The sequence below is a fragment of the Zerene cesonia genome, chromosome 17 (genome assembly GCF_012273895.1).
Source record: "Zerene cesonia ecotype Mississippi chromosome 17, Zerene_cesonia_1.1, whole genome shotgun sequence".
In the NCBI taxonomy this organism is placed as follows: domain Eukaryota; kingdom Metazoa; phylum Arthropoda; class Insecta; order Lepidoptera; family Pieridae; genus Zerene; species Zerene cesonia.
The window spans coordinates 2770271-2782148 of NC_052118.1; the positions used below are offsets into that span (position 1 = coordinate 2770271).

The following is an 11878-nucleotide window of genomic DNA, read 5'->3' on the forward strand; positions in this document are numbered from 1 at the left end:
AATGATTTAAAAATATTTGAGCACCAAAATGAATGGCACTATAAAATAACAGAGAAGAAAAAAAATTAAAGATAAAAAAGGTCATTCAGTGTCAAGCAGTTTCAACACGTCATTTTCATTTATCAAATAAATTGTATGTTTTCGAATGTGACTTAAATAAAACAGTGATATAAGAATAATATATTTAATTTCACATTATGATAAAAAATTAACAAATAAAACTGAAATAGAACTATTTAAATTAAAAATATATTTAACAGAGACGCGATGTTATCCGCCGGAGTCATGCCGAAGTCGTTATAAAATAAAACTTACATGTAAAGTTAATAACTGTTTACGAAGTTGCTGCAACAAAATTATATTTAAATTTTAATACTTTCTTACAAACGAATATAATATTAAGAAAGGTATATCTGTATGTATCTACGCATGTTAAAATGTTTTTGAATGATTTTAATAAAACTCTACGTATAAAACATATAACTCAGTCCTGATAATTCTGATTTGTAAGATTTTACTTTTTTTTCGTGGCTCTCTGGCAAGGTGGTTAGCTAAATTGAAGCCGACAGATCCTGGGTTCAATTCCCGGTGGAGACGAGTAAAATGTCAGTGAAACAGATGTGTTATTTGTCCCACAGCCCACATGGGACGTGAAACTTCAATTTTGCGTTTATTTCTTGTGTTAAACATACGCACTTTCCACTTCATTTCGATACAAGGTTTTTAAACTTTATGAAGTTTCAATACCGAAATGCAAAGAGGAAACCCTTTATTTTTGTTCGAGGAATATTATGTTCTGTTTCCTTGAAATGACAATTGCGCGCAAAATTATTTCGTAGCATAATTAAATTTACAATTCTTACCAGCTGCCGCGGGAGCCGCTGCAATAAAAACAAAGAATAAATTAAGAAAATAGTATAATAATTGGAGTAGATTAATTAACAACTAATTATTTTTTCTTAACAGCGACGCGATAAAACGCGCGATAATTTTTTGTGAAACAGAAAGTAAAGACTGACTGACTGACTCATAAAGGAAAACAACATGTGTCGAAACTGGTAAAAAGTAAATTAAAAAAAGTCAATTACTGTCTGTGCTGTGTGTCTTTGTTTCCGCAATTCATTATTAAAAAGTTAGTCGTAGAAAAATTACAAACTGTAATAACTTTTATCAAACGCATGTTATGTAGTATACAGTTTAAACATAACACTATTATTGGTATTTAAAAAAATCTCATGAATAACTCACCTGCAGGTGTTGCAGGCGTCGATTCTGCCTCCGCCTGAAAAATATTTTAATGATTTATTATGGCAATAATTAATGAGCTGGTGAGTGAATTGCATATAAAAACCATCCAATCTTATAAGTTATAATCTCTAGGTCTATCTATTTATGCAAATACTAGGCGAAGCAGGCAATAATTTAAAATTGGTTATATAAGGAAATGGGTTAACCACATAATTGAAGAAAAGTGGTATTAAGAGCTTAAGCCTTGACAAATTTATTTTGTTTTTGTATTAAATCATCTAAAAATAAGCTTTTTTAAACAAGCTATCATTACTCTTTAATCATATTTTATACAAATAATGTCTTACCTTTTAAAATAATTATCTAGGAGTAACAATGCATAATAACATAGATGAACTTTATGTTAATTAAAATAGTTTTTCGTTAAATACTACCACATTTATCATCAATAATAATTAATTCATACCTATTCATAACATCACCGACGTGTACGGCTTATATAATCATAAATTAACATAAACTCGTATATTAATGGACGATTTTGTTGTTGTTTCGGTTATACAATTGCTTACTTTATAGTGCATAGTTTTATTAGTATTTTAGCTCCGCTCACATTATGCTCTCATTATTATATATCGCGTTTTATTAATTAGCCTCAACGAAGTTATTCTTTAAGGCAAAATTCAGTCATATCTGATATTTAAATATAAATCTATTGAGAATTTAGGCACCAAAAATACTAGCACTAAATTTACTTTCTACAAATTGAGAAGGTCGGTGAGGTCTTGTCTTTTTGGATACCTATTATGCTTTACGATAAAAATCCTCTAAACAAACAAAAGCTTAATTCATTCAGACTTCCGACAGAAGCGCATTAACCACCCTTTCATTCATTGTATTCCATAATATATTTACAAATTTCGATAGCTTTAAATGAAATTATTCATTACATAATTGCATTTAAAGCTATATTTTCTATAAATTCGTTACGATGTGGGTAATTTATGTCATTTCAATCATTACTAATTGTCGTCTTATTATATAAATTAATTAAGATACTTATTTAATTATCTTTATTTATTAAAATTATCTTGCGTCAAAAAAAGCCTCATTTGAAATGTATTAATTAATTATTTATGATAATTGAATTTCCATTACTAAACGAGATCCCGTTATAAGTCAATTGAATCAAATAATTTGTGGATGAACAGCTGTGTCCTGTTTCACAAATAAATTTAATTTTGCTTTTAAACTAATTTTAACGCGGAAAATCATTATATATAACAATAAATAACAGCTTTAACAATGTCTGCGTAAAGTGATATTATAGTCCAAAATAACTATGTATTACAATTCATTCGTTTGTCTATGTCTTTTAATACATATAATTTCTATTGACAGTATGGGATTTAATTATTGTTTATTATAAAACGTTGTTATATTACAACAGATAACTATATTACACGAAGGTTTTATATTGTATAATGTTGTGGAATTATATATTTTTTCCGCTGTTAGGTGAAAACAATGATGAAAATCTTTTAAGTCTCACCAAATGATATATATATATATATATATATTTATTATTTTGAACAGCTTTATATTCGCAACTACGTCCAATTACTACGTATTTATTGTTATTAAAAGATATTATATAGTACATACCTACAGTCCAATTATATCTGATTATTCTAGAGCATAATAAATTATAGTTGAAATAAAATGTTTAACACAATTATAACGAATCATTACTGTGCTATGAATTAACCAAAGGATAATTAATGACATACGGATTGATTATAGTGGTTTTATAACACAGGTATCGGTTTGGGTGGGTCAGGGTAGGAAATGACATTCTCACATATAACATAATACAGAAATTATTTTTATTAATTTATTAACTTACAAAAACTTTATTTAATAAATAAATAATATAAAATGATATTGACGTTGATGTGTGGTCAATTTTTTACATATATATGAAGGAATATGCCAAGGGGTGTGAAACCACATGCTTTAGGATGGACCGTGGTTTCTATGGCAACAGTTCTTATAAATAAAGGCCAATTTTGGGGAAGATTCACACTTCATGCTTCGACTTCCTCCTCCTTTACCTTCTGATCGCCAGGCTTGCCCTTGGACCAGTCTGGTTTTTTCTGTAAAAATTATGGAGTATTAATTTCCTTCTGCTAAAAACGTTAACAGCATGCTCAAAATATTCACAGTATATATACATTATACATACACTGTGTATTTCTAAGTATATGAATCTGCAATCTGGACGTTAGCCAAACTCATTTCGACTCTAATCACCATAATTACGGTCCGAATTTGCTAAAACCATGGCCAATTTTTCATCCGAGATGAAGTTGAGAATAATTTTGTGAGTTGCAGATGCATAGGCGGCATGAGAACAAATGACTGGGGCAAACTTGAGCTATTTGCAGCACGATCATCAATACACGTCCAGCACTAACTAACGACCGGTTGCACCTTGCGAGCCTGTACGTCATTAGCTCTATATTCATGAAAGCTATCAATATTTCGTGACACTAAAATCATGTTTTGATAGCAAATACTAAGAATTCATTAAGTAGCATAAGATAATATTTGTTCTTTAAATATAATTTCATAACTCAAAGCAGCATTTATTGATAGGCATTGAATATATACCGAGTATATCTTAAATGGACATGAATGTTTTTGAATTGTTAGTCATTTGTTCGCATTATTCTAATTCTATCAGACTCACGTGTAATGACCTTGCTGTACAAGGTTATAAGCAGGTGCCAGGGATCTAGCGATAGCTTTATGGATTGTTTAATTAACCCAAAAAATAGGACTGAAATCATACCCCGATGACCTTTTGGTTGGAATAGCAAATATATAAAGCAGGTCATAAAATCAAAAGCAGACAATTGCAAGTAACGCATGGAAAGCCGTGTCCCGAAGCCGTATGTAATGCCAACGTTCTCAGTTGATAAAGGCATAAAGACTAAAAAAGGATTTCATAAAGTTGCCAAGAAAATAAAAATATATTGCATCGTATACTAGTGTCATCTATGGCACAATTTTCGTAAATGTAAACAATATTATATACAATCAGTCGAACGAATTATTCCACTTTTTGTAGAAATAAGAGCAGAGATTCAATTGCCGTGGTCTAAAACCATTCTACCAATGGTATGTAGTCGCTGCGCTAAGAAATAAGGACATGCCTAAAAATCACTATTTAATATATTTTTGTGCCCACATTTTACCTTGCTCGCAGCGGGACCCTGTGAAACACGGTTTCATTGTAATAATTAATAAATTATTATTATCGGAAATTTTAGTCTAGTCATATTATGGATAAAGTTTAAAGATTAAAAAGTTATTCCTATTAGTATTGTCGAATTGTCAATATTTATGGATCCTGATAAATAAGAGAATAACATTGAAAGTATTTATATTGTTAGTCACTGGTCAAACATAGCGGTTGTGGACTTTTGCGGCGATAAAAGCTTTGCAGGTGAACTCCAATATACTCCCAAATAAAACCGAAGCTTGTGTAGATTATTGTGAGTTATGTACAGATCATTGGAACTGCCAAAAGTTAAGCTATATACGCGTCCCACACTATCTCACCTCGCTGGCTTTATAATGGTTTGTTCTCATTCATATAATAAAGAATCGTTGTATAGTTAAGAAATATATTTTATTAAAATTTAATCGAGAATTAAAATTAAATCATCTTGGTGTAAAAGGAATTGTATGAATGAAACTGGGGTAGGGATCACTTCTTCCCGATAGCCCAATCAGCTTTCTCTGCCTTCTTAGCCTGTCGGAATGTTAGCTCTTATTGTATTTCTTATTTATTTGATATTAAATAATTGTAAAAAGGGTGCTTTGTAGTAATTGCGAAATCTGGTAGAATCGTGTATCTTGGATTTTTTTACAATTTTCAATAATACCCATAGTTAAAATACCAATTTCACTATTACAGCAATGCACAAAATATTTTTGTAATAAGTTTTTTTAGTCGAAAGACTTAAAGAATTCAGCAATTAATAATGGTTTAATACGTTAAAATTTTAATTAAAATATGGCGTTATTTTTAAAAGAGATTGTAAGAATATTTATTATTGAATAAACTTTTTCTATTTACCTCTTTGTCTTCTTCTTCAAGGGTGAATTCCTTCTTTTTGACAACCTTGAGTTGGTTACGGAAGTTGAACTCGGCAGCCTTCTTTTGGAGCTTGGCGAATTTGTTTTCGTATTTGGACACCTTCTTCAATGTAGGTTTGACGCTGGAAAATGAACGTTAACGGTTGCAGAATAAGGTCTAATGCCTGAAGTTTTAACAGTTTAATATTGTCAAAATGACAAACAGTGACGTTGTTCCATTTCAGGGAGATTTTAATTTTCTTTATGCAAAATGTTTTATGCCTTTTAATGAAGATAAGAGATATGATAAATACGCGGGCCCAATATCAATTTAAATTAATAATTTTTTTTAAAGTATACAGATTAAAAATCCTTAGTAAGTAATTTCGAGTTACATTATATGAGTGTATCAAATATCAAAATTGTAACTAAGTATAAAAGCTTTCTAAAGCTTTCTACTATACACAGTGAAACTAGTAAAGAGTAAAGTACGAAATTATTTATGACACTCATTGTAATAAACAGAAATAAGAGACCCTTTACAATATTAGAGTGTAGCGTGGGTGTAATTAAAAAATCGATTCGGAATACAACAAGGCTCTTTAGTGAAGTGCAGTTAAGTGTGCTCGGCGCCGGAAAATCATTATTTTGTGATTCAGTCACAGTCACATTCTCATATAATATGAATTTTAAAGGGAATTTACTTGATTATGCAATGTCGCTTGTGGATAATTTACATGACTTCTTTTCAAACTTTCTGACTACATCGTGTGTTTTCGAAACCAATTTTTTAATAAATTTTGAATTATTTCACACGAATTTAATAAATTGTTATTTATTATTATTTAAATAAACAATATCAATTGACTTAAGTGGCGTTCGTCAATTAAGTTTTATTAAAATCATCACCATTTTACGCGAAATGTTCAATTAATCGAAATATGTAATATAAGAAATGGTTAAATGAAATAAATGGTGTTTAATATAATACTTACAACTTTCCTCTGAGGTCATTGACTTGAGAGTTCAGGTCGGCGATCTATTAACATATTTGAAAATTAATTAGAATTTTTTCATAGTGTTATTTTACATCAATATTATTATGTAATGATCAAGTTGTTTAATTTATTTAGAATTTTACATAAATATAATTTATAAGATAAAAAAACTTTCAAAACAACATCTAATAGTTTTCACTTTTCTACTTAGTAAGCTTGACAAAAAAGAAGAAGAAAAATGATTTAAAAGGTTCAAACTTACTGCAACAGATACTTGTAATACAAGACCAGATCGAGCCAGTAACGATTACAATTAATACTTAATATAAAACGCATGCATAAAAAATGAAGAACATATAAAGCAGTAAGAATCCAGAAAAAGAAGCATATAAGATTAAGACACAAAGCAGTAAAACCAAGAGAAATATAATAGAAATGAGCATCTAGACATACAGATTAGGCAGTGTTATTTGCGAGCTGAAGTAAAAATAATCTGTGGTGATAATTCTCTGTGGAAATCTAAGAGATGTCCAAATATCTATCCTTGCGTAGCCTTTGTTCTAGTCTAAAATGTATGTACAATATCGTAACATCCAAAATATCTGTGCGGTATACACGTGCAAATCTCTGTGCTTCGTATCGGTAACTGGTCTTTCGCAGCACCTGTCCAGTCTATACAGTGCAGGATATAATATATGTGCAATATATATATTCAGCGGGGACAACATCTTACATCCCCGATTTCATCTGGTACCTAATGCCGTTATATGTTCAGCCATTTACACAAAACCTAATGAAACAATATAGGAAAATATACAAATGATCCTACGTTCTCTATAAATAATTAGAAATATCGACAAGGTACCAGCTCGAAGTTGTAGTATATTGTATTTCATTCACGGTGCAAATAAAATTTGTGTTGAATAAGACCCGACTATATCCACTACACTTCGACATCCAATTTTTCAAGATTGTACAAAGTACGCTGTCGCAAATGTGTAGATTAACAAAGTGGCGGTGCAAAATCGATCGATCTACTGATCCAGGTTTGTACTTGAGTCTATTGTTGTGTATAAGGTAATAAATGTCACATGTGATTTTGTATCCTATCCTGTGGATTATGATGTAGTGAGGGAACATCTATCTTGGACTCATCGGGAAAGGATTTAGGTATCGATCGGAGCATGGCACTTTTATTTCTTTAACTCGTTGTCCAAGTGTCAGATATCAAAGGTATAAGGTACAGCAATCGAACTCGCAAACAATCACTCTGTTTCATTCATGAATGGTTGAGATTTGGAACAAGAAGTTTCGTAAGCTTTGCACTTGTGTGTGCTAATAAGGAACCAGTATGACGTTCCAATTTACAATTTTCGGTAAATCTACTCGCTACTTAAGAGAAAGTAAAGTAATGCCACTAATCGCCACCACACAATAAGCGTCACACGAATGCCATTGCGGCGATGGTGGGCACGTACTCGATCATTGTTGTCGCTCGCATCATCCTCGGATATTAAAGTGCCATACTATCGGGGATATATTAATAAGGAATCTGAAGCATTGTTACTATTCGGTTACACCATGCATTGATTAAGCTTTTACGACATGAGCCTTTACATATACCGCCAAAAAGCTGAATATCGATCATTCGGCCGAGCAAGTGCCCGTTGTACCAATAGCGTAATGGATCATGAGAAAAATTCGACATAAAATGAATTGATGGTTGTTACGCATTCATGCATCGGGCTCGACTTAAGTGATTGCAGTGTTTACGCCGATGGCAGTTGCTGTTATAGTCGTTAGTGTAGTTAACGTGTAAGCTCCATGGCGGATGACGCCTCGATTTTGCACCGTCTTACTAGATGGCAACCCTGGCCGAGTTCGCACGCGACGCGACAACCTATATATGCACAGATCTGCTACGAGTACACTACTAATCCGCGCCTCGACATTATATACAATATCAACAGCAAACAGCCGAAAACTTCCAAAGCATTATACATATGTATAAACACGAACTTTTTCACGGGCACGGTTATAACATATCGATGATTGTGATATTCACAGTGGTCTTAAATTACTGGTCAATACCTCAAAATCTCTTTTCCTGACTTCGTGTTCCAAATCCCACTTCTGGCCCTCACACACATATACGCGGTCATAATACTCCTGGATAATTCTCTTGAGCACTTCTAGAGAAAAAGGAAAGACAGATTATTTAGCCTGCAAAATGTGCATGGACATCTGTGTGAGTGACCTGGTCTGTCGATGGGAGCGACGTGTGCATGTGTGCTGTGAGCCGTACAACTATCATGTCATATTGTCACATCTATATATCAATATCAAAATCATATCACGTCATATGCATTTCCAATCCTAATATGCAGATTACCTCCATTTTCCTAATTTCGATTGCTCGTTCTACTTCCCATTTATCCCCCTCAAGGTTGTATATTCTGTGCCAGTACATTTGACAAATCGTCTGCAGTTCCGCTAAAGAAAAACACAATTGCATTTAAGGAAATGTTTTATTATCGTCGTAGCGTTCTCGGCCTAGCTTTATGTGGATAGTGTACGTTTGCACGAGACAGTTTCTCGTCTAATGGGAGAAGAAGCGAAAGCGAAGCTACATGATATCAGTATGTAACCAATGTTACTACTTGGCAATTCGTGTAACTTTTGTCTAACGCGATGCTATCTACAACAGTCATTTCATTGCAGCTCCGGCGGTTGCAATATGGGACGTTGTTATTGCAGCGATCAAAATTGGTTATCCACATAAGTTAAGGTATGTTGGTAAATATAATTTTCAGCTCCGTCACATGAAAAAATGAGTTGACTGCGAAAACAAAACAATAATTTTAACTAGTCACATTATCGGCGCTTGCATGATCTACGCAAACAAAGAGCGTTTTATAAATTGCGGAGTACGCAAACCAGTTCAGACCTCAAGTTCTCTACGGGTTACTTCCAGCTCGTGATCGTACTTTTCCTCTTCTAGCTTGGCGATACGCTGATGATAACCGGTAATGATGCTCGTGAGAGCGGCTACAACATTAACGAATGGTTACTGCCTACTTTCCTACCCCTAGTCACCAATATCAACACGTGTACAGATCTGAAGAAATAGCATCAACAGCAAGAGTGTGAGTCAAGTGATAGTTTAAAACAATTCAAGAAGGTAAGTTCGCACGTATGTTAAATATTTTATTGGTAGCTCAAAAGAGACGCGTTAGGAATTATAAGGCCGGTTGAAAGAAGTGGCTTAGGTAATCTTTGTTAAAAGACGAATAGAGAGATCACGCCACCTCGACATAATACAAAACTCAAGGATAGAAGATATGTAAGTTTTGTGAGTTTATCAAAGGAGATTGGCCCCTTCGTGGCTGATTTCGCTACCTCCATATCTTTTCGTTTAACGATGTATTCCAGATCGAATTTTTCGTCCTCGAGCTTGCCGATGCGGGTGTGGTATTCTTTGCAAACCCTCGAAATAGCATCTATAATAACGCGACACAAACAATTTATAATAAGTACAAATAATAAGCAATCACGAAACACGCAATTGCTGTGGAGTGTAGTGAGGACGTGTGTCCAGTTAATGAAAATGGAATTTGAATTCTGCAGCCACTAAGGTGTGATGAATCTTCTTTGCCAATTGTGTGGGGATCTCGTATCGAATATTCTTAAAATAAATCGTAATATTTACCTTCGTTTGCATCTTCAATGTTTTTAGGTTTACCGCACCTCTCTTCAATGATACGCCTCCTTTCCGCTGCTTTGCGTTCCTGTTCCTTCTTCAATTCCTCGGCGGCTTTCTTACGCAGGAGCAACTGTTTCAAGAACCGACTATAAGTTTATGTATTCAGAATTCGTATGTAGAGCATCGAAGTCAAATTTTCTATACTCACCCTAAGCTTCTTCTTCCTCTCAGGTGTCATGAAACCCTTCTTAGCCTTCTTGGCCTTGGAGGCTTCCTCCATGCGCTTGCGCACCTCAGCGCGCTTACGGTCGATTTCGGCCTGTTTGGCCTTCTTCGCCTAAAGACATAATGCTTAGTAATCATGTGTATTTAGTGTATATTATGTGTGTAAAAAGGAAGGATTTTATTATACAAAGATTTTATTTTATAATGAAGCCTTTTTAAATTCTACACTATTGTTCTGTATTATTGTAAGTGTTGTTTATTTATGATTGCTTATCAGAGGTGTGTATGTAATGTGTATATTTTTTTACTCTAAAAGTAAAAACTACAACTTAGTGAATGTATGTGTGGTATATTTTATGTGTCCGGTCGCCGTCTTCTCTACTTTACCTCCTCGAGACGCTTTTTCTGTAAAAATAAAAAATAACATGATATAGAATAAATTAGCAAAATCACTGGCAGTTATTTATTAATAAATCATTGAAGCAGTTACGTTGCTGCATTAAAGCTTTGGTCTTTGGCTTAATTTTAAAATAAAAATATAATAATATTACTATAAAAAAATGTTCAATTACCATCATGATAATATCATTTAGATATAAGTACGTAAGTGTAAGCTTGCCATGTGCTAGTGTTATCAGCATAGTGTATTATTGTTATTTAAAATATTATGTAGGTATACAGTTTTGTAAATATATTTGAGTAATGTACAGCATTTTACACGGATGCTTGGTGCAACATTTTATTAATTATTAATTAATATAGTCTCCTGCACAAAGGCTTGATGACTTACAATTTGTTCAAGTAATCTCACCTTCGGAATTCTATTGTTGGTATTCAAACAGCCTCTTATTATGTTCCATACATTAAAATATATATTGTGAATGGAATATTTTTCATAATGAGCGTAATGAAACCTTTCGTCTCTCCTTTGAATGAAAATAATTATTTCGTGTTTTTGTATTTTCGTGTAATTAAGGTGAGTGCGCATTAAAAGTCTTTATCATGTTGGGTTCGTTTAAATGGATGCTTTTTCATGTCCCATTGCATGTCTCATTGTAGTTAGAGATATTATTTATGTAAAAATAGAGAAATCTCTCCTTAAATTTCAAATTTATTGGTATACAAAGCTTCACAATAGTGTATATGAAGTAATTGTGAAATATGTAAGACATAAAACGTGATATTTTGTTGTTTAGAGTGCTGTGACATTATTCGTCTTCACTTTGTTATCATTTAGAATGAGCTCTCGTAATGAGCACTCGCTTTAATTGTGTGTTTATATGTTAGATCATTAGTATAGTTACCTGAGTCTCAAGGAGGTATAGAGTCTAATACTGTTGATGTCCAATTGAAGCCACGTTGTTGAAGATTATCCGCAGATGGGAAGAGATCATGGAATGTAGAAAAAAAAATCATAAATTAGTTTAAGCTACTACTACTTGGATATATCAAATGTATAGATTGAATAAATGAATTAGTAAAAAATACTTTCATTAATTCATTTATTAAAATGAGTAAATGAGTACTACCAGAAAATTGTGATGAAATTTTACTATTA

At 32.7% G+C, this 11878-nt stretch overlaps 1 protein-coding gene across 12 annotated transcripts in view; it reads right to left on the reverse strand.

Moving 5' to 3' along the window:
• Positions 1-227: 227 nt before the first annotated feature.
• LOC119833464 (troponin I) overlaps positions 228-11878 on the reverse strand; it is a 15020-nt gene continuing 3369 nt past the window's right edge. The window contains exons 3-12 of one of the 12 annotated variants that reach the window (XM_038357471.1): positions 10708-10725; positions 10304-10432; positions 10102-10225; positions 9340-9440; positions 6390-6433; positions 5396-5537; positions 3363-3404; positions 1249-1282; positions 864-881; positions 228-345 (exon numbers count right to left, since the gene is read on the reverse strand). In XM_038357471.1, coding sequence (XP_038213399.1) covers positions 335-345; positions 864-881; positions 1249-1282; positions 3363-3404; positions 5396-5537; positions 6390-6433; positions 9340-9440; positions 10102-10225; positions 10304-10432; positions 10708-10725 — 663 coding nt within the window. In that variant the 3' untranslated portion in view covers positions 228-334. Of the gene's footprint in view, positions 346-863; positions 882-1248; positions 1283-3110; positions 3405-4926; positions 5069-5395; positions 5538-6389; positions 6434-8483; positions 8585-8784; positions 8886-9339; positions 9441-9791; positions 9893-10101; positions 10226-10303; positions 10433-10707; positions 10726-11878 lie in introns of those variants that run through there. The other 11 variants (XM_038357472.1, XM_038357470.1, XM_038357469.1 and 8 more) reach the window with 11 other exon arrangements.